This window comes from Penicillium chermesinum (genome assembly GCF_028974085.1).
Source record: "Penicillium chermesinum strain IBT 19713 chromosome Unknown utg000002l:1.0-5270490.0:1.0-5274688.0, whole genome shotgun sequence".
Taxonomy (NCBI): Eukaryota; Fungi; Ascomycota; class Eurotiomycetes; order Eurotiales; family Aspergillaceae; genus Penicillium; species Penicillium chermesinum.
In genome coordinates, this window is record NW_026695312.1 from 2372075 (window position 1) to 2392956 (window position 20882).

The 20882-nt window shown below is 48.7% G+C and overlaps 11 protein-coding genes across 11 annotated transcripts; 2 read left to right on the forward strand and 9 right to left on the reverse strand.

Moving 5' to 3' along the window:
* Positions 1 to 250: 250 nt before the first annotated feature.
* On the forward strand, positions 251 to 511 carry N7468_001717 (uncharacterized protein; the record flags this gene model as incomplete). The annotated part of the gene is made up of 1 exon (XM_058471014.1): positions 251 to 511. The coding sequence occupies one exon, from the start codon at positions 251 to 253 to the stop codon at positions 509 to 511; it is 261 nt and encodes an 86-aa protein (XP_058334155.1).
* A 391-nt stretch (positions 512 to 902) lies between these two features.
* Positions 903 to 1320, reverse strand: N7468_001718 (uncharacterized protein; the record flags this gene model as incomplete). The annotated part of the gene is given in 3 exon segments (XM_058471015.1): positions 903 to 1043; positions 1092 to 1184; positions 1195 to 1320. 3 exon segments carry the CDS (start codon positions 1318 to 1320, stop codon positions 903 to 905), a joined length of 360 nt encoding a protein of 119 aa, XP_058334156.1.
* Positions 1321 to 1341: 21 nt separating this feature from the next.
* On the reverse strand, positions 1342 to 2011 carry N7468_001719 (uncharacterized protein; the record flags this gene model as incomplete). The annotated part of the gene is given in 2 exon segments (XM_058471016.1): positions 1342 to 1557; positions 1568 to 2011. 2 exon segments carry the CDS (start codon positions 2009 to 2011, stop codon positions 1342 to 1344), a joined length of 660 nt encoding a protein of 219 aa, XP_058334157.1.
* A 695-nt stretch (positions 2012 to 2706) lies between these two features.
* On the reverse strand, positions 2707 to 5119 carry N7468_001720 (Tetratricopeptide-like helical; the record flags this gene model as incomplete). The annotated part of the gene is made up of 3 exons (XM_058471017.1): positions 2707 to 4509; positions 4561 to 4776; positions 4877 to 5119. The coding sequence occupies 3 exons, from the start codon at positions 5117 to 5119 to the stop codon at positions 2707 to 2709; spliced, it is 2262 nt and encodes a 753-aa protein (XP_058334158.1).
* Positions 5120 to 5771: 652 nt separating this feature from the next.
* N7468_001721 (uncharacterized protein) lies at positions 5772 to 7432 on the reverse strand (the record flags this gene model as incomplete). The annotated part of the gene is made up of 4 exons (XM_058471018.1): positions 7327 to 7432; positions 7062 to 7269; positions 5828 to 7006; positions 5772 to 5786 (listed from the first exon to the last, which is right to left on the reverse strand). Exons 1-4 carry the CDS (start codon positions 7377 to 7379, stop codon positions 5772 to 5774), a joined length of 1455 nt encoding a protein of 484 aa, XP_058334159.1. The 5' UTR covers positions 7380 to 7432.
* A 2151-nt stretch (positions 7433 to 9583) lies between these two features.
* N7468_001722 (uncharacterized protein) lies at positions 9584 to 9901 on the reverse strand (the record flags this gene model as incomplete). The annotated part of the gene is made up of 1 exon (XM_058471019.1): positions 9584 to 9901. One exon carries the CDS (start codon positions 9899 to 9901, stop codon positions 9584 to 9586), a length of 318 nt encoding a protein of 105 aa, XP_058334160.1.
* Positions 9902 to 9992: 91 nt separating this feature from the next.
* Positions 9993 to 10415, reverse strand: N7468_001723 (uncharacterized protein; the record flags this gene model as incomplete). Its single annotated transcript, XM_058471020.1, has 1 exon — positions 9993 to 10415. One exon carries the CDS (start codon positions 10413 to 10415, stop codon positions 9993 to 9995), a length of 423 nt encoding a protein of 140 aa, XP_058334161.1.
* A 2265-nt stretch (positions 10416 to 12680) lies between these two features.
* On the reverse strand, positions 12681 to 14219 carry N7468_001724 (cytochrome P450; the record flags this gene model as incomplete). The annotated part of the gene is made up of 6 exons (XM_058471021.1): positions 12681 to 12851; positions 12913 to 13023; positions 13070 to 13249; positions 13299 to 13749; positions 13791 to 13935; positions 13994 to 14219. The coding sequence occupies 6 exons, from the start codon at positions 14217 to 14219 to the stop codon at positions 12681 to 12683; spliced, it is 1284 nt and encodes a 427-aa protein (XP_058334162.1).
* A 1143-nt stretch (positions 14220 to 15362) lies between these two features.
* sdh2 (succinate dehydrogenase iron-sulfur protein subunit SDH2) lies at positions 15363 to 16347 on the reverse strand (the record flags this gene model as incomplete). Its single annotated transcript, XM_058471022.1, has 3 exons — positions 15363 to 15686; positions 15759 to 15910; positions 15984 to 16347. 3 exons carry the CDS (start codon positions 16345 to 16347, stop codon positions 15363 to 15365), a joined length of 840 nt encoding a protein of 279 aa, XP_058334163.1.
* A 632-nt stretch (positions 16348 to 16979) lies between these two features.
* On the reverse strand, positions 16980 to 17976 carry N7468_001726 (uncharacterized protein; the record flags this gene model as incomplete). The annotated part of the gene is made up of 4 exons (XM_058471023.1): positions 16980 to 17451; positions 17511 to 17605; positions 17667 to 17905; positions 17943 to 17976. 4 exons carry the CDS (start codon positions 17974 to 17976, stop codon positions 16980 to 16982), a joined length of 840 nt encoding a protein of 279 aa, XP_058334164.1.
* A 942-nt stretch (positions 17977 to 18918) lies between these two features.
* Positions 18919 to 19998, forward strand: N7468_001727 (uncharacterized protein; the record flags this gene model as incomplete). The annotated part of the gene is made up of 2 exons (XM_058471024.1): positions 18919 to 19270; positions 19328 to 19998. 2 exons carry the CDS (start codon positions 18919 to 18921, stop codon positions 19996 to 19998), a joined length of 1023 nt encoding a protein of 340 aa, XP_058334165.1.
* Positions 19999 to 20882: the final 884 nt, after the last annotated feature.

The window sequence follows — 20882 nt, forward strand, 5'->3', positions numbered from 1 at the left end:
GGAAGAATTGCAACTGCACATCTTTATCTTCACCCCTCATCCACCACAACCACAGCCTGCCCAACGCAAACGTCAGCGCCTAAAGAAACCTTAGACTTGTGTTTTGGTCGGACGATTACACCCACGCAGCAACTCTCGATAAACTCATATAGTGCCTATACCCCGCGTGAGTCTCCCCCTATCCTTCTGCCATCGATATGCTAGCCCTGCTCCAGATGCTACTTGGAATGGTATCTTCGTCGTCGACGCCATGATTTGGTCCTTCCCGGACATTTGCGAGGCGCCTAAGGCTAACTTATACATCGATCAATGCGGGACGGACATGACCTTTATCGATGAAGGACCGGAATTCTTTGAGAAGTGTGGCTTCCAACTGGAGGTTGCGGACAAGAAGTATACCGCAAGTAAGCTGGACGCCTTGGATGATGATAACCCGTGTTCGGGGCACTGTGATTCGTCGTCCCTTATGGGGTCGTTACGCTTTCAGAAGTTGGAGATCCCGTTTGGCTGATTGATCGGTTCACTCTGCGGGAAAGGGGGTTGGAGATAAGTATATATGTTCTGTACATGATATTGTCTACTACATTGCTATTTTGCAGACCCGGTTGTTTATAGGAGGGATTTCAAATCAATGTAATATGAAATGGTTCTTTTGTGCGAGACATATACTGCACGTATTCGAAGACCAAGGCATCCCCACTGAGTTGATTTTACAGTTCTTGCACGTTTACACGTCCGCAACGCTTTCTTGGGAAATAACCAGAAGACTTCAACTCGGCAATATCAAGATGTGGCTTAAAAGGGATAGTCGCTCATTCAATCACCGTAGCCGGCCGAGCAAAGTAAGGGCCAAGCTCTCCACCATAACGCGAACCTTTGCTGCAGGGTTCTTCCGTCTCGAACTATTCCACCTCGATTTGTGCCTCCAAGAGGCCCTGCTCTAGCCGCTGTTGCCCCACGACCTCGTCTTGCTCGTCCGTTTCCTCCCCTTGTTGGCTCCGCTCCATGAGCCGTCTGACCCACGTGTTCACAGACACTTGAGTCTATGACAACATGCTGGATGGAGTTGTCTCGAATGAAGCGGTAGATACATCGCTCTCGACCACTTCCAGCCGCGTCTCCCATGTGGATATGTCAGTGTCTGGCATGGTGATCCGTAGGAAGTCGGTCAGCCCACCAACTACCTGAAGGGACCTTAGGTGTTCGCCTTCTTCCATTTGTTGGTTTTGTTGTTATTGTTGTTGGTGGTGGTGGAGGGTCTTCGACAGGATCCCAGCCTCCCGTGTCGCTGTACCACGAAAGCTGGGCCACATAGCGCATGTTAAACGCCGCAATGCCATACTAAACACCGCTATTCAGATCAGAGATATCTAGCACGATGAGACAATACCCTTTGCAGTCGCCCCGAAATAACGTCGACAACGGCTGGTACTGGACATCGCCGATGCGGGTCCAATATCTGTGATCGCCCAAAGCAAAGCCAGTAGTACGCACGTCGCAGTGAAGGGAAACGTGCGGACTACCCTCATCCTGCCATGGCAGTTCTAGCAGTGGGCTCTACGCGCACCTGACGCTTGCTCGGAGGTACACAAAGGGGCTGCGGGCGATCAGTCACACAGGGTCGCTCATTAACAGGAGGCTCGTGAGAGCGACGATACCAATCCTTTGCGATTGCCTTCTCCGCCTCAAGCGGGGCGTAATTGGCAGGATCTGAGAGAATGGCAATCAGCGCAAGGGTGTCGGTCACCACGTGCTTCACTTGTGTCCCTGATCCTCTTGCGTTGTATTTCTCAGGGTGCTGGCGGTAGGCCACGGAGAAGGGTGCGACTGGCGCCGCCGGGGCCGACATTGGCGACCACCGCAAAGAGGTAGGAACGCTGGGTCTTGTAGTGTTGAAGCCGTTGGAGATGAAGGAATGGTGTCTGTCCGGGGCAAAGAGCACAAGAGAGGCTGGTCTTGGCAAGGAACTAGCGACAACCAAGTTTTTATATTGGCCACTGTCAGGCAACATCTTAAGGGCCTTAGATAGCTGGCTTCCTGAATATACCTGCCATTTTATGTTCATTTTTATCTGTCTTTCTTGCTTCATTCGTGGCGATGGTGAGGTGGATAGACCAGTCCAATGGGCCAAAACAATGGTACAAGGTGAAGCCACAACCAGTTGTATTTCTAATATATTTCAATCAGAAAACTTCGTAAGCATTGCAGGAGCCTAAGCATTATCTTAATTTTATTTAATTTACAGTGTGCCGAGAATATTCCCACAACTCATTTTGGAATAATCTAGCTAATAGGAACTGGGACAAAACTCGGCCGACAGCCACGTGGAGTAAAGCTATACTTAGTTATTATCTATTGGTGGCTAATCTTCTGCTCGGGCAAACCATAAAGGATAACATAATTCACGGCCGCAAGTCTGGGACACTATTTCCCGTGCCGCAGCGTTGGGCCCAGACAGCTAGAGCTGCTAGGGTCTAGGCAGTGATTGGCGGCAGAACTTAGTGAGAGGCAGTCGACTCGACTGACACTACTTACTACTCTTATTGAATAAATCACGTCTATATTAGAATTAATGAGAAAAAACTGATCCAGAAAGACGAGAATCCTACTAAATGTCCTGAGCTGTACGTTAATTGTGCTTCCATGCATACGTGTCTCTCACAAGATACGGGACTGGCCACAGATAACATCGGCCTTCGGGAAGAGCTAATAGTTTGCAATTAGCTTAACAATCTCATAATGCCCATTTTGCTCAGCCGCCATTAGAGGTGTGAAACCATCGCCAGTTTTAATACGGTGATTTACTTTCCCCGTAGCCAGTAAACGCTTGACCACACTCGTATGTCCATTTCGCGCCGCCCAATACAATGGCGTCTCAAATTTGCCGTTGCCACGTTGAGTGTTGACATCTGCCAGTCCTGTAGCAAGCAGGATCTCGAGCGTGGAGTCATTCCCTTGCTTTGCAGCCCACCATAGCGGCGTCTCGTGATTACCGCACGCATTTTTGGAATCCACATCCACTTTATTCGTGGCCAGCAAGGCCCTGACAATCCCATCGTGTGCATTTCGTGCAGCCCAAAATAATGGCGTTTCGCGCCACTGGTCATATACATTGGGATCCACTTTTCCTGTATCCAGGAGAAGCTTGACGATGTTTTCGTGACCATTGCGACATGCCCATAATAGCGGCGATCGTTTGTCCTTGTTACGAAGATCAATTTCAATCTTCCTGGTCTCTATGAGCCTCTGGACAATGCGTTCGTGCCCGTTGCGTACTGCCCAAAAGAACGGAGACTCGTTCCAATCATCTCCCAGTCTAGTATCGACATCCACTCCTTCCTTCCCAAGAAGAAGTGCCACGACAGCATCATGGCCTTCGCGAGCAGCCCACCATATTGGCGTCTGGTTCCTACCATCTCCTAGTCCTCTGGCATTAACATCCACCATATCTGAGTCAAGTAATAGTTTGACAATATTGGCATGCCCATTGTATGCTGCGCACCACAGAGCCGACTGCCCCAACTTATCTCTGATATCCATGTCTACTTTGCCGGTGTTCATTAGGAGCTTCAGGACAGCATCATGACCCTTCTCCGAAGCGTACCAAAGTGGCGTACGTATATCCAAGTTGATAGGGTCAGCAGCCGCACCTACCGCAAGCAACAGAGCAACGATTTTCTCATGTCCATTATTGGCCGCCAAATGGAGCGAAGTCCACCTTGATTTGTCTGCTGCTTGACAATCGGCTCCCGCCCCAAGAAGCGCATGAACAATCTCTAGGTGCCCATTTTCTGAGGCCACCATCAAAGGCGTTTTCCTTTCGCTAGTTAGGCTATTGGCATCATGTCCCGCATTCAGGTAAGCTCTGATTGCTCGAAGATTTCCTATTTCCGATGCTGCGTGGATGCCTCCCTCCGTAAAGATGAGAGAATATTCTTCACAATCCCGTGCTCTTGATATCTCAGAAGTGAATTCTGATTCAGTTGGACTATAACGTGAGGCCGAAGGTATGTATTGGCCGGCGGAATTTGGACTGAATGACATAGGCGATGAGGCGGATTCTGCAAGCTCAGAAGTACCTTCTCGAGAGGTATGGGCTTCTAATATTGTCGCGCTTATCCAAACAATTGACTTCGCCGAAGGCGCCGTTTCTCGAATACTAGGATCAGGATGCATGGTTCTTCGAATGAATTGAATACCCTCTTCACTGATTCTAGCTTCTGCAAGTTTGCTGGTCGGAAAGTCTTGCTGGGTTTTGTAGCTTGCGAGAGATTCGAGCGAGGGAAAGACATGAGACTTTGTTAATGCGTAGTGGATAATCTCACCAAGAGCCCAAATATCGTTTGCGAAGATGTTTGTTGGCTTGCGAAATTGAATCTCGGGCGACATGTATGCACTGGTGCCTATGAACGTATGTAATTGCGCAAGTTCCTCTGCACGCTTGGAAATGCCGAAATCTCCAAGCTTGATCCACCAGGTTTTTGGAGGACACGATTTGATGAATATGTTCTAAAGCTTGCGTTAATTATTGCTATCTTAACGTACGGAGCATTTACCGACCTCTGGCTTCAAGTCGCGGTGGGCAATCCCATTTTCGTGCATTATATCTAGACCGTAAAGTATTTGTCTCGCAATATCTTGTGCATGATCCTCTGGGAGTGGCGGGTTTCGATGAAAATATCTCGATAAATCTCCTAGCTCGCAATATTCCATTGCAATGAAGAGGTGTTTAGACGTTTCATACCATCCGAACGACTTGACAAAATGTGATTCATACTGCATTCGTCAGTGGCGGCGTACAAAAAGCCCCTAGGATTGCCCTCAAACTTTCGCCTCATGAAAAGTCTTGAAAATGAAACTTACTCCTTGGACTGACCTTCAAATGCGAAAATTTGGCAATTATTTCAAGCTCATGCTTATAGTTTGTCGACCGAAGCTGGTTGTCAAACTCAATTTGCTTGATAGCTCTGAGCTTGCCTTCTCTAGGACCTCCCAGCCCCTGACTGAAGGTGCACTCTTCCAACCACACGCTAGCAAACCCGCCGCTCCCGATCTTCCTTGTTCGCCGCCAATATTCGGATCGGGTCATATCGCGCAACCCTGGAGCTTCATCTGACATCCGATGGACGTGGACGGTCTCTATCCCTTCGAGATCACTGGGTTGAAAGTAGGTCTCCAGCTTTGAACAAGATATGGGATCGCATAGGCGTGCCATTATTTGAGACTGGTGGTAAACCGTTTATGCGATGCTAGTGGCAAGTAAGGATAAATTCCGTTGCAGCTCACGTGAAGATCATGTAAGGCCGGTGCATCTTTAGTCCGTGAATATTTTTAACTCGAATTCAAACAGAAGATAAGCGAAGATTAGCTCGAGGGAGCGCTTTATTTTCAAAACATGGATTTTTAAGGCGACAGTGATGAAATATGTTATTAATTCAAAGGAGGAGAAAAGATAAGAAGCTACCAAAACTACTGGCAGAAAGGGCCTTGGTTATGGTAGTTGGCTACTTGACTAGATGTTAGGTTTTAGAGATGTTATAGCTGTCTCGATTATCATAAAGAAGGTCAGTTTGAACCCGAAAAATTTACTATGATCTTTGAAATTGATGACTCGGATCGAGCAGAGTTCTTGCCAGAGACACATTGAACTACACATTCAATCCTGCGAGTATCTCTGATTCCGCAACTATCTCTCGTGCCCTGCCACATATCCATGGATTCAGACTGATATTTCGCCTAATAGGAGAAGCACCTAGATAGTGTTTTTTTTTTTAGCCGTTTTGCCTCTCTTAAAACAAGAAAAAAAGGACATCCCAATATAGCATACCTTCTCGATGAACTTGATTCCAATCAGAAATCCATTCTCGTCCTCGAATTCACTTGGACCATCGGCATGCAAATTTGATGTCTTCATGGAAGATAAACAATTGACGACAACTTTTGCATATTTATCACCCATTGAAAGCGGTAGCTCCTGCTCTGCTAGTGATAAGAAATGTTTTTGGAGAAGCAAGCCTTTCGATTGCGCACTAGGGATCAGCGACGTGTTCCCGGTCCCGTCGTGATTTATAAGTGAGCCCCAAAGCCCAATCTCAAGAAGGCAAACTCCAAGACTATATATGTCATGTTGCATGTAATAGTCCTCGCTGATATTGTCTCCCTGACGATCAGGATGCTGGTATATTTCGTGCGACCAATCAGAGTGACCTAGTCGTAATGTCTTGCCTTCCGCTGCTCGAAATTCTTGAAACCCGAGCAGAAACAATTGGCCGACACATGAGGGATCATTTCTCGTGGGTAATATCATCACATTCTCTGGTCTAACGCGTTTGTGCACAAAATCAAGGATATGAATGTAATGAATAGCGGTGGCGAATTGCTGCGCAAGCCGAATTCTTTCACCTAGAGTGTACCTCATTTTCGATAACAAAAGACCCCGGAGACTTCGGGGCTCAAAGTCTCCTTGCGGTAGATCGAAAATGAAGTCGTACGCAAGTAAGCGCTGGGTACCTGGTTCATTTTTGGGGACCACGCCATGGCATTTTAGAAGGTGAAATTCATTTGGATCAACTTCCCGTAGCTTGGTGGCCAGGTTTCGAACATCTCTGGCTAGTATAGAAGTTGCAAGCTTCGAAGCAACTCTACTATCAGAAACTTCTGAGGGATCCAAGATAAATGTAAATCCTTTTGAGATTTTAATCTTCTTGAATGAAGAAAATGGTATTCCAAAAACTTCTGCGGACTCGAAATCTTTCTGAGGTAGAATTGTGTCATTCCCATCGTGATGGCTGGAATCGGGTTTTATGACTCTTCGAATATGTCTGGCAGTCGACAATTTCTCATTTCTTGTGCGTTTTTTCAGCTCTGAGTCGATTGCAGAATCTGCCATCAGTAGAATCAAGAACCATGTAGTGTCAAACTCTTTTTGCCATTCTTGAAGATTCTGTACCGCCTGGAAGAGAGTGTCCTTCAGATAAACATACTTTATTGCCTTGCGTCTATCAAACTTTCCAGCGCCTTTTTCGGGGACGACTTATCTCAAGCCGGCTAATCTGCCTGACAGAATCTGCGAGTTTTCTTTCAAGAACAGATAGGATACGTGCTTGGAGCTCTTGATAGGCTTTATCCAGAGATTCCCAAACTCGCTTCAAAAAGTCCAGCTGTTGCGATATTCTCATCCATGCTGCTTCGATGGCCAACGCTCGCTCTTCGATCTCGGTTCCGGATAGCTGAAAGGCTTTATACTTTGATACGATAATTCCTCCATATCTAGAAAATGGTAAGCATTAATTCGCCCTCAATCCCAGCTCTGAATTGACGAAATACTTTAAGCAGAGATCAACAGCACCAAAAATGGCAAGTGGTTCGACACCACTCATTGTGCACCACGCAGAGAGGATAATCTGGAAGACCTCTCCGCGATTCCGGAGGCCTTGAAAGCGGGGGTGTTGGTTCAGCTATTGACGTGTCATCACGTGAATTTAGGCTCCAATTATGGCTTCTGTTTATGTCGGAATACGCAGTGCCGTTACCACTGTATTACCAGTCGCCTATTTCTTGGCGAATACTCATAACTTTTCTTATGTGCGGAACTCACTTGTGGACCACGTTATAACGTAACTCCCAAGCGAGCGCGCCACCCCCAACCAAAATTCCCACCTCTCTTCTTCAACCATCCACCATGCCTCCAAAAACCGTGATAAATCGCTCAAATTTACAGACTTGAACTTGCTGTCCAAGCTATCAAGTCCAAAAAAAATCGCGCCAGTACGCGCGGCATCGCGTGTATATGACGTATCTCGTCGAACACTTGAGCGACGACTCCTTGGAGTTAAATCGCGCGATAATATATGTGCCAACAACACCAAATTGACAAACCTTGAAGAGGAATCATTAAAACAATGGATTCTCGATCTAGATCTCTGTGGAGCAGCTCCCCGACAGTCTCAAGTTCGTGAGATGGTAAATATATTACTTGTAAGTCGTAGAACATCTACAACAACAACAGTTGGAAAAAATTGGGTTTCAAACTTCGTGAAACGACATCCTAAACTCCGAGTAGTTTTATCGCGACAATACAATTATCAAAAGGCTTAAAACGAGGATCCTAAGATTATTAAGGAGTGGTTTAACTTGGTTAATCGTGTAATTCGCGATTATAGTATTACTAACAAAGATATTTATAACTTTGACAAAACGGGTTTTGCAATTAGGATTGCAGTAACAGCTAAAGTTGTTACTCAGGCTAGAATTATAGAAAACGATATACTTTACAACCTAGAAATTATAAATAGGTTACTGCGATTGAGACAATATCTGCTACTAGATAGGTACTTCTGTCTTGTATTATTATGAAAGGTAAAGTTTCTATCTAGGGTTAGTTTAATTATCTTAAATCTAACTAGCTTCTTGAATTAAGTGTTAATAGTTAGATGTGAGGGAACTGCCAGATTTAGGTAGCACCAGTTGACTAGGCAAGATTGTAGTTGTAAGGGAACTGCCAGATTTGGGTGGCACCAGTTGACCAGGCGAGATAGTGGTATTCGATGGGATCCCACTGTCCGGTTCCAGTCTGAACAAAGACTAAAGCTTACTCTTTCTTCTAAACAAACAGCCCCTTTTATATGGGGATTCGCCAGGGGTTTGGCCCCAGCTCAGGTTTCAACCCTAATCCAACCAATAGGACTGCAGGAGGATCCGGACGACCTTGCTTATCGACATCGAATGACATGACTTTGGCTCAAAGGGCCTCGATATAGCTTTAAAGATGCTTTCGCCGCCGATTCGACGGCAAAGAACCGTCAAATCCCATTGTTCCGTGACATATTAGTTGTTTTCTAGGATCTTCCTTGATCCTAGTAACTAGTCTCTTCCTAGTTCTATATATCTTTATTCTATTCAATCTCTAGGAATTTGTGTTACTAATTCTTTTACAACAGTTCTGAGATATTAATTTTCTTGTGTTGGAGGGATTGCTGACAACGCCGGAGGAGAGTCGGGAGTTTGTCGGGACGTGGATTACGTGGTTGGCGCCGGCGTTTGGGAACGTGCATGGCGAGTATGGGCCGCGGGGCATCCGGCTGGAGTATGAGCGGTTGAGGGCTGTGAGGGAGGCGGTGGGGGATAGGGTCAGGCTGGTGCTTCATGGGGCGGATCCGTTTACGGAGGAGATTTTTCAGAAGTGTATTGCGTGTGGGGTGTCGAAGGTCAATCTTAACAAGGTGTTGAATAATGAGTATGTGAGGGTGCAGGCGGAGAAGGCGGGGAAGGTGCCTTTGACGACTTTGTTGGAGGAGGCGACGAATGCGATGCAGAAGGCTGTGGAGCGGTGCATGGATATGTTGGGGTCGACGGGGAGGACCCTCAAGCGTGAGTGCAAACCTAGGGTGAGATTTAGTTCGGATTTTTGGGGTTTATGGTTTATGTTGTATGTGGAATATTGCTTTGCTCCATCAACGCCTTTGTATTAAAAGATATTTTCTGGAATAACTAGACATGCTTTGAAGTACTTGTCCCAACACCGTTCCCCCTTGTGGATATATGGAAAAGATCAAAAGCAGAACAATTGGTCGGTTTTATAACTTTAACGGAGACCCTGCAGAAGGCCACCGATGATGGGAAGTCCACCAAGAACCTTATCAAGAGCGAGAGGATTGGCAGTGGCCTTCGCAACAGCAGAGCTAGTAGGGGTGTGCGAGTAGCTGCTGCTCGATGAGGAAGCCATAACGCTGTGCTTAGCAGGGCGAGTTGGCTTGACCATCAAAGGGTGGGAAGTAGGCTTGACCTTGGAGCTGAAAGAGCTAGGCTTAGGCATGGGGGTCTGCATGGCACTGCGGACGGGAGTGGTGGGAGTCGCAACGTGTTTGGAACTGTGGACTGGAGTGGATGTCTCGACGTGCATCACAGCACTGTGGACAGGGTTGACATGGGCCTTGGAGTGGACTGGAGAAGGAGCAATAGGCTTAGGAATCTCCGGTACGAAGTTATCGAGCTTAGGAACGGGAGCCGAGGAGGAGGTAGGCATAGGGGCTAGCCTCCACAGCTGGCATCGGCGGCTCAGGCTTAGGCGTAGCCACTTGAGAGGGCTCAGCCTGAGGAACCTGAGGTTGCTCCATGACGTCTGGCTTCGCAACAGGTGCGTCGCTACCAAGAGCTGCGGCGGCAGCTGCCGCAGCCATGTGTGTCGGTTTGACTGATGGGGCAGAGTATGAAGCCATTTCAACCTGCTCGGCCTGCATCATGGCACCCATAGCCGCAGGGAGAGGATCATCCATATCGTCATCTTCTTCCACAGTAGAGCTACCCGTCATGAAGGGGAAGGTGTCGAATGGGTCACTAGACTCGGGGCGTGGGTACGAGGGCGCACCGATTGCGCCAATGGCGAAGAGCGCCAAGGAGATGTATGAGGGGTGCATGCTGTCGGTGTTGGGAGTATACCTCGGGGGCGAAAGGAGTGTATCAGGGTCGGAAGAAGGTAAGCTTGCTAGACTAGGATAAAGGGGTATGTGGGATTTATGTAGATATTCTTCGTAAAAGCTTTTGCTATGTTGATCTCCATTCTTGATTGTGCTCCTTATCTACCGCGTCCTTCATACCTAGTAAACAATCGGACGCAGATCAACAGCCAGGCTGGGAGGATGACGACTTTAGCATAACATAAGGGGCAAGCGTGCCTATTGGTATGGAAGTGAAGGGGCAGGGAGATTCCTTCACCAATCAACTTTACTTCCGAGGAATGATCATCTGGGAATTACCCCCTTCAAGCAATGGCTTGGGTACAGGAACAGTATCAATTGCTCATCTCAGCTGTAGAGCACGCATCCTGGAGGGCGGGAATCAATCGCGCGGCTTGATAGTATGACAGATCAACTTTCGTAGAGGCAAAAGGGCTGGCATTTTAACATCCACATGCATGAAATCACGAGTTAGCCACCCTTAATTATACAATCCGGAAAAGCAATACCCTGACCAGACATCAGTAAATGTGGTGGAACTGTGGACTATAGATTACACGGTGACCTGGGGTTGTCATGACCCCGAATGTGAGATGCATTTTAGTGTAGTTATGCAGTATAAAATAAACTTATCAAATGGGCATTCGTAGGGTTAGTATTAGTAGAAGCCAGGCCGAGCTTGTCGCGCTTATTGAAGGGGCTGAACACGCGGTCGAACATTCCCCAGCCAACCTTCAATGAACCCCTTGCAGAGCCGGCCACTCGCGATGCGACTCGGGCCCGCTGCCAGCCTGATAAAATTCCCTCAAAGCCTGAAAATCAAGACGAGCGATGGGGAAACATAGAAGTCTTTTGTTGTGATCTGCAGACTCACATTAAACTAGCATTTCCGAAAAATTTGGAGCCACGGCGTAAACACCAACACACCCGTACAGGGTGAGTTCAACGAGATTAGTCTATCAAGATATCGTAGAGCTTTGAATCTGCCAAGAGAACGGCTATACACAATGAGAACACCAGTACTTCAGGCCAGGAATCAAGCTGGGAGCGGCATTGTAAGGTAACTGCGCACCAGAGACTTGATCATATCTTGAGTGGCGGCAAAGTGGAGCTCGCCTTCATCATTCTCCTGCCAAAGCCTTTCCTTGATTCCTTACATTTATCAGTGTAGAAGAAGTTGAGATATATCTCATGATCAGGAATCACCGATGACTGAGTGGGTGGAAATATGGTAACTTACCTGAAAATCCCCGAGTTCGGCTGTATCAAGTCATGCATCTCCTTTGGGTCAACGCTGTATTCGACATCATCGTAGTGATAACTCTTAAGCGCCCCGGTACAACCTGGGTCGCCAGTAGTAAAAGTACCATCAAAAAAAGATGGATAGTCAGTTGCGAGCACATTCTAGGCTACGATAGTATTAGCTCCAGTACAACGGCGACGTTGTTAGTGAGATCTGTCGTGGGGTCGACAGAAACCGGTGCCGTAGGGGGTGGTATGTCTTCTGGCGAAATCATTTTTTATCGCGGGATTATAAGATTGAATCGTCTTATGGTGGATAGCATAGCATAGCAAGGGATCGCTTCGAACAGGATAGTAAAGTCAACTTGGAACTGGTTGGACAGAATTGAGTGTTGGCGGAGACGGGAGTGGGCTCGAATAAATATATCCAGGAAGAATGCGCGGACTTTGTTACTATGACTTAAAAACGCTTAATCCCACTACGCCTACAAGTGATATCTTGCATCTTGTTGAATTTGTATTGTGAAGAGGTTTCTCTGGGTTGGTTTTCTCCTGATGGGCCCGCCCTAAGAGCATCTTATTGGGTTACTTCAATTTCACTTGACAAGCTTAAGAGCGCTGAAGAAACCAAGGGTATGAAATATACGAGTGACATAGACAATCAGTAATGGAATAGAAATTGAGATCTCGTCATATGAGTCCGCAATTGCCAGCACCAGTCAGCCAAGATACTCTCCAACACCCTGGAGTAGCGGTGTACAGTCAGCCCCGGATAATAGATCCAACTTGGCATTTTACACTGAAGAAACCGTTCTCAGGACACCCAATCCCCGTTTCTCGGTATACGCAAATATTATCAGTAGTCGTTTCATAGGGCGTGAACTCGAAGCGTCGCACTACATGAGCTATCGTCATGTATATCTCTGCGTATGCAAGACTATTTTTATGAAAATCAAGCATTCACGATTCTCGCCACAAAACAACTTACTTGATTCCAAGGCACTGCCTGCTGCCCTTATTAAAGGATGCAATGAACCGGCCGAGATGAATCCCATCATTACGCGCGCGGATCCATCGCTCGGGATCAAACCTCTTCGGGTCCGGAAATATCAAAGGATCCATATGGACGAAGTAACTGGACTGGCTCACTGGAGTCTGCGAGACATAAGCATTCCTACCACAGAATACCCTCCCCTCAGCTCACTAATCAACTTACACCAGCGGGGATCACCCAAGGCCCATAAAACAGAGGATCGCTAGGCGAGATGCGAGCTAGACGAGCTATCATCCCATAACTCAAACGTAAGCCCTCGTTTACAACCCCGGTCTGGGAACATCAGGAAGTGTTTATCATACGAGCAGTTGACACTCACAAGAAAGGGTAATCGTTCCAGATCCGCCCACGCCGCTCTCGAAGACGCTGTTGGTAGCACATTCCTCAGCTCCTCTCGAAGTTTCAGACAAATGGCTTTGTTATCCATGACATGGAACATCGCCACGGCTATAGCTCTGGCAGTTGTCTCTGTTCCCGCTGACGAGAAGGGCCGACTCATCTACTAAGCGCTTTAACGTCTTCTCCTGTGGGGGAACGTGAGGAGCAACTAGAGCCTCCAAGATGGAATTCTCAGCACCGGGTTCGCATTTCCCAGAAGCCCTTTTCTCGAGCGTTTCTCCGGCTTGTTCTCGCAGTTTAGCTTTCATGTCCAACAGGTCCCGCATGCATGGCTGGAGCCAGCGCACCAGGGCTGGGGGCGCATGCAGGAAGATGTTGATGAGGAAGGGGAAGAAGCGGTTGATGTGGAACATGGCCATGACACCGTTTACCGCATCGACTAGGTCGTTGCTGGCTGAGTTTTTCACTTCGTCTAAGTATCCGTAGCTCCAACCGTAGCAATACTGTGTGATAATATCGGCCGTCAGGGCAGCAAAATCAAGTTCCAGATGCAGGACTCTCGAGTTGACGAAGGCATATTCGAAGCGTTGAGTGAGAAGATCAAGTCGCTCATGGATCAGCGGTGTGAGATAGGAGATGGACCGTTTTGAGAAGTAATTGCTGATGAAGCTGCGGCGCAGACGATGATGATCGTGGCTAACAGTGCCAACAAGAGATGGGGTGCGCCAAAGGCGACGGTGAACTGTGGATCCTTTGCACGTTTCTGAGAGCCACCGGCATATATCTCATCGTAGTAGTGGGAGTCTTTGATGTGCAGCTCTCGAGGGTTGATGCGGACGATCGGGCCTCCATTGTGTCAATTGAGTGATTGAGATTCTCAAATGTGACTCCAAGGGACACTTACCATACCGTTCGTGCATGCGTTCAATTTCCCAAATATACATGCCTCCTTTGATGACGTCGTAGTAGAATTCATACAGAAAAGTGGCCGCTGGAAGCTTGGGACCGGGGAAACTAGCCAGTGGATGCCAGTATAGGCGATGTACGATGAGGTAGGCTCTCCAACCGAGAAATAGTACCAGAGCTGGAGTTACATATATCAAGATAGTCGAAGAGTCCATTACTAGCATAACGTGATGTATTCAAGCTAAGAGAGATCTTCACAAACCTTAGGCTGGAACGGGTTAAAGAGAAAAAGACCGAGGGAACAAGCTCTATGCCGAGTTTCCTCTCGACTGCTAAATATAGCGTGTCAGACCAACATCAATCCAAGGAGCATCCTAGTATCCAGTCACATCGAAACCACGCAATCCACATGGATAATCCCTTGGCATCATAATTGCAACCGAGGGTCATGAACCCCCACCCGAAATCACAATTCCTATGCAGCTCAGTCCATGCAGTTACTCCACCGAAAGCCCTGCAGACACTAAAGAAGCATGGGCAGATGGAGGTCTCCATGCACCTGGCATGCGTCACAATACCTTTGAGTAAGCCGCGAAGCAGTTCTCCCGACAAGAAACATCATAGACAATGGGTACTCTTTGAGTCCTGAACTACTTGACTCGGCTGGATACCAGTACGAAAAAACTTGAGCTAGCCAGGATTAGCTGTCGTCTGAGGGGAGATACCATAGCGATATCTGATGCGCACAGGGAAACCTACCACTCACCTGGGCATCATGGATGGCGATGAAGTAAGCAATGGTGATCGCTGTCAGTCGACCAATAACAGGTGCGGTAAACATATCACAAGGCTTCTCCTAGGGCCGGGTATGCGGATGGGGCGAATGGGGAAAACGAATAGCCGCAGTAGGTTCCCCCAACCCAAGAGCCATCCAGATACAATACTACATGGCCAAACGGATGCAGCCAAACGAGAATCTTGGTCGCCCAGAATTAAATCCCTTGGGTCGAATGCAAATGCGACAGCGCGAATGCATTTTCATTGTGATTGGTTAGTATGACCCGCCAATCAGATCGCTGGCTACGGATCCTCGACCAGGATGGCGATATGGCATGCAGCCGAGTACCCGAATCGACGCAAGTATACGCCCGATTCCCGCCAGAAGGAAGGGAGCAAAAGGAGGCAAAAAAGTCTTGAGTGAACTAGACCTCTAGTACATTCCTGTAAAATTCGTCCACAATTTACACCTATGAAAACATCCGTAATGGGTCGGGATAAAAAAAAAAGAAACAGGGTAAAATAAGGAAATCGGCTGCAAGACATTGGACAGAAAGGAAACTTCCAACTCCGTTTTATATCCACACAATTTAGTTCGAGGCCAGCATCTTCTTGATCTCCGCAATGGCCTTACCAGGGTTCAGACCCTTGGGGCAGGTTCGTGTGCAGTTGAGAATGGTGTGGCAACGGTAGACGCTCATGCTGTTGTCGAGGGCAGTCTTGCGCTCGGCAGTGCGCTCGTCACGGGAGTCGGCCAGCCAGCGGTAAGACTGGAGGAGAATGGCGGGTCCGAGGTACTCCTCGCTGTTCCACCAGTATGAGGGGCAGGAGGTTGAGCAACAGGCGCACAGAATACATTCGTAGAGACCGTCAAGCTTCCGGCGGTCCTCGGGGCTTTGGCGGAACTCCAGGCCCTGTGCGGGGTGTTAGTCACTGGTCTACGGGAAACTCCTGGAGGATATGTAACAGGATAGCAGTTCACTCACATCTTCGGTGGGGGTATCGCGCTGCAGGTATGGCTTGATAGACTTGTATTGCTTGTAGAAGAGGGTCAGATCCGGGACAAGATCCTTGACGACGTAGGTGTGAGGCAGTGGGTAGATGCGGGACTCCTTGGCACCGTCGGTGGGAATGCGACCTGGCAAGTTCATGTCAGTATACGGGGCTTCGAGCGAATTTGGGGCTCATTCCGAGTCCATGCGATCACATACATAAGCAGGCCAAAGTGTTAACACCGTCAATGTTCATGGCACAGCTACCACAGATACCTTCACGGCAGGATCGGCGGAAAGTAAGAGTCGGGTCGAGTTCATTCTTTATCCGGATCAGAGCGTCGAGCATCATGGGGCCGGTCTTGTTCAGGTCGAGCTGGTAGCTCTGCATGGTGGGCTTCTCAGCGGGCGTGTCCGGGTTCCAACGGTAGACCTTGAAGGTCTTGAAGTTGGGCTTCTCGGAGGGACTGGGCTCGACATTCTTGGTTCCCTCGACAGTGGCATACGAGCGAGCGAACGAAGCGGGCCGGAAAAGAGGCCGCGACGCAGCGAAGAGTCGCGATGTTGAGCGGAGGGAAGCCATGGCGGAGTTTGGTGATGGCGGGAGATGAAAGGGAGGAAGATGATGCGCCGGCGAGCTTTAAGAGAGGAGAGAGGTTCTGAGCCAGGAATTGGGCCTGAGGATCACCAGCCAACCAAAAGCACAAAGAGGCGACAAAATGAAGTCAAGGAGGACCGGTTTCTCACTAACCTCGGGTTTCACGGTCGGATCGGCTGAGTAAGGTAATCCAGCCAATCACAGCGCGCCTAATTGTCAAGCCTTCGGGCGCACACGGCGAGTCATACTGCGTAGAGCGTCCAGCGCCGCTCAAATGCCGACTGCTGCAATAAATACGAAGGTTGGCCTGGTATCAACGAGGCCAGATTTGGAATTACTATACGGGCTATTACGTTGATACAAATGGCTATTTCTTGTCGAGAGTGCCTGACCTCTGTCGCTCCATTGACTGGCTGTCATGACCCGAACCAAACGCTGGGCCGGATTCTATTGCCGAGAGCCAACTACGCTTTTCCGCGACGTCAGCCTCGGCCACCTGTTTGTACTCACATGCCAGTGCCAAACCACTCATGGAATATCCCTAAATTGACAGCGTGTGAACGTCAAATAACCCCGATTAATATAGTTCTGGTGCCATTCATAGTCCCGATTCTCCGTCAATAGCTTGCGAATCGCCTCTCGGGGCGGGGTTGCTTTCGTCCCAGCAGTTCTTCCATCAACGGATCTGTGCTCTGAGCCTCGCCCTTTGCAATCGCATCATTCCACGAGGTCAATCTGCTGAAGAACGCCGCCGACTTGCCCCCTTCGTCATTTGTCGACTGCAGTTTCACGAACTCTTCTGGTGGTACAGTCTTCACTCGTACCTGTCGGCCCGTGGTCTCGTTGATGAGATCTACGATTTCGGTATAGGTGATGGTTTCTTGAGCTGTCAGGAGCACGATTTCTCGATCGTGGCCCCCGTGAATCATGAGTCGTGCAGTCGCTTCCCCTAATTCATCCCGTAGAGTGAATGCGATCGGGCCATCTCCTGACAGATATACGGTTGAAGTGCTGGGGTACCAATTCATAAACACCGGGAAAGCATCGGCGTAGAGGCCCTGGCGCACAGAAGTGTAATTGATATCGGCTCTGATATGGAATGTCAGCCGGGTGCTGAGGACCCTGCCGGGGCTGAGGGACGGACTTACTTGCGCAACATCTCCTCAGTCAAGAGATGAGCCTGCTGGACGTCGGCTTTAGAATCCGATCTGAAGCCACCGAAGGCAAGTGAGGTATACCACACCTAAAAGCCTTGATGTTAGAATGATGGCTGCGTTTAGGAGGACTGCCAGGGGGTTACATACATGCCGAACCTTCTGTCTTTTTGCGGCGTCGACGACGCTCTGGTGTTGCTTTTCTCGTTTTTGCACGTCGAAAGTGTTGGTGCTCACGAAGAAGAGGTTCTCGACGTCTTGGAAGGCAGCCTCTAGAGATTCCGGGTCATCGTAGTTCACGACCCGGAAAGCAATGCCTTGGTCTTCAAATCGCTTTCGGTTGGCCTCGCTTGAGGAGGCTGCGGCATATTCTGAGGCGGGGACATTGGCTTTGAGGTCAGGACAGCACCGATGCTCCCAGCCCACCGGTAGCACCTGTGATGAGATATTTGAGAGTCATGGGAGATTGTTAGATGAGTCCGAAGTGAGTACTCGACTCTGAAGACACTTCGACTCAATTTATACTTGAGCTGGAGGCTGCCAGGTTTGCCTGATACTTTTCGGTGTTGGATTCGGTGATTGATCTGGGAGGCCATCCCGGCGCCTCTGAATTCCATTGGCTCTATTCAAGTAGAACGGATCCGAGGGCCAGGAATCTACTTGGCGTTATGCAAAATACCGGGTGTAGTTATAAACTGGGAATTCACGGGTTTCATATGCTTACTCTATCCTGGCTTCTGATGCCCAGGTGCGCAGCACCCCTGGTACTTCTAGTATAAGTAGGCTGACCGCTCATGGATCGGAGAACCTGATCTTGGCAATGGAGCTTGACCTGCGCTCATAGTGATCAATCACTGATTCAGGTCTAATTTTGTTCTGTTTGAAGGAACTGTCTACACATCTCGACTCGATCATGCTGCTGGTCACTTCGCATGAAAGCAAAGTGGCTGTGCTAGATCCGTCAATATGGAACTTCATGGAAGCTAGGCTTTAACACGGATGATAGTCGGCACAGCATTCAACACGGTTCGAATTCTTTTCTAGCCAGCAATGCCCAAAACGGGGCAAGGAACGGGGATAAAAGGGCACCTTTAGCTGCCATCTTTAGCCCCCACCTTATCTCCGCACGCCAGCCTCGAAAGCCCCGTTTGATCCAGGGGTGCAGATGCGGGAGCCAATCGATAACGTCCTCGGGGCAAACTTCGTCCGTCGGCAGGATCGCAGCTGGGAATGTGGCTCGAACTGGAAGACGATGACGCTGGGGACCTCGCGAGTTCTCCGCGACCGGCTGCAGTGACAGTATCGTAGCCCTGACCTATTTAATGATCCAGGACCCGCCTGCACATATGCTCTGTAGAACGAAGAATCTCTCAACCGACTAGTACAACACCAGATTGGCAAGATGGTTGAGCTAACGGCGGTCCATGCTTCTAATAAAGCCCTGCGCCGATACTTGCGACCCAAAGCTGTTGCTGTGTTTGTCGGGGCGACCAAAGGAATTGGCAAGACGAGTCTACTGAACTACGCCAAACATGCACCACAACCGCGCATCTACTTTATCGGCCGATCACAACAAGCGGCCGATGGAATCTTGAAGCAGCTCCGGGAAGAAAGTCCAGAGGGGAACTATACCTTCATCAAAGCGGATGCTAGTCTGCTCAACAAAGTCGATGAAATCTGCGAGGAACTCAAAGCGAAGGAGGAGAACATCAGCCTTCTCTTCCAGAGTCAGGGTACTTTGGACATGAGCACGAGTATGAACCCCATCAGACTACGAAAATATATGCACGCGTGACCCTAACAACAGCTAGAAACCTCGGAAAATCTCATGCTGATCACGGCGTTGGGGTATTACTCCCGGATGCGATTCATCGCAAATCTGCTTCCCCTTCTTCGGAAATCCCCATCAGTCAGTCGTGTGATTTCCGTCCTCGCCGGAACTAAAGAGGGCCCGCTTGATATGAAAGATCTCTCTGGCAGCAGTATAGCACCGTGGAAAGCGCGGGGCCACATTTCGTCTCTGTCGACCTTGACTTTGGAGCATTTTGCCGAGACAGCGCCGGACGTTAGTTTCATCTACAGCTACCCCGGCTTTGTAGACACTGATCTCGCCCAGACCATGAAAGGAATTCTTCCGGCTGTTTTCAAGGTAGGGTTTGCCATGTACCGAACAATCGGCCCCAAGATTACCTACATGCCATTGGACGAGACTGGAGAAAGATACACTTTCCTAGCGACAAGTTCCAGGTTCCCTTCTCAAAATCAGAGCAAAGATCCGCCAAATTATGGGAAGGACATTGCTGTTGGCTCTGATGGAGCAATTGGAAGCGGCGTTTATACCTTGGACGAGTTTTGTGAAAGTGGTGATGCAAAGGTCCAAGAGGTCTTGGCTGAGCTTAGGCTGGCCGATGCGGGGGCCAAAGTCTGGCAGCACTTGCAGGAGGTCTTCAAGAATGTCACAGGGAAGGAGTCTATTTGGTGAAGTTTTGTACAAATAATGAATGTGATTTATTTCAAGTATCTGCTCGCCTTTATCGTCAGTAGTACATTGCTGCAAAGGCGCTTGGGCTCGTCAATGTGAGGCAACAACGCGATCTTAGTTGGGGAGACAAGTATCCTCCAATGATTTCCTATGCATCTTAAATGCCCATATGGTTGATGCCCATGTGCTCGTCATGCATGAGGTTCTGGTAAGCGCATGAAGCATCAGTGACATTTTAAAACCCTGCATTAGTGGTTATTCATTATGAACCCACGCTTTTCTGCTGTCTATGGACAGCTGAACGTGGGCCGGGCAGTGCTCAGTGCTATAGCTGCAAAACTGCCTGTTGATCTTTTAACCGGTATGAACATCGGGCGCGCGGAGGGGGCGGGGGGCATGGTCCTTCAGCTTTATTGCGGATCATTGTATACACGAAGTATTCCAAAGGAAGCATATTTAGGAAGCCACCAACTCTTTATATCTGCGCCCGGTAACCCAAAGATGAGGTGCAAGAGCTCTTGGGAAGAGGCTTCGGCATTTCCGCATTCGCCCCCACCGGGAAATAAATGTAAACAAGAATCTCGACTTTCCATGCTTGCGACAGATTCGATCGTGACTAGATACCATCACCAGTTAATAAGAGGCAGTGTGAGAACGAAAGCAGTACCGCCAAGACGGAAGAATTATTCTACTCCAATCCATGCATGGCCTACCACTTGATGCAATGTGGAGAACAACCTTTTGACAGGAGAAATGCCGGCGAATCTCCGAAGCCACAGATGAAACGCCCTTCAATTACAGTTGCAACTCGACAAGAACGGCCCACATCCTGACTAGGTCAAGTGTCGCCCTATAGATGGGAATCGTACCGAATCGAGCTTGGC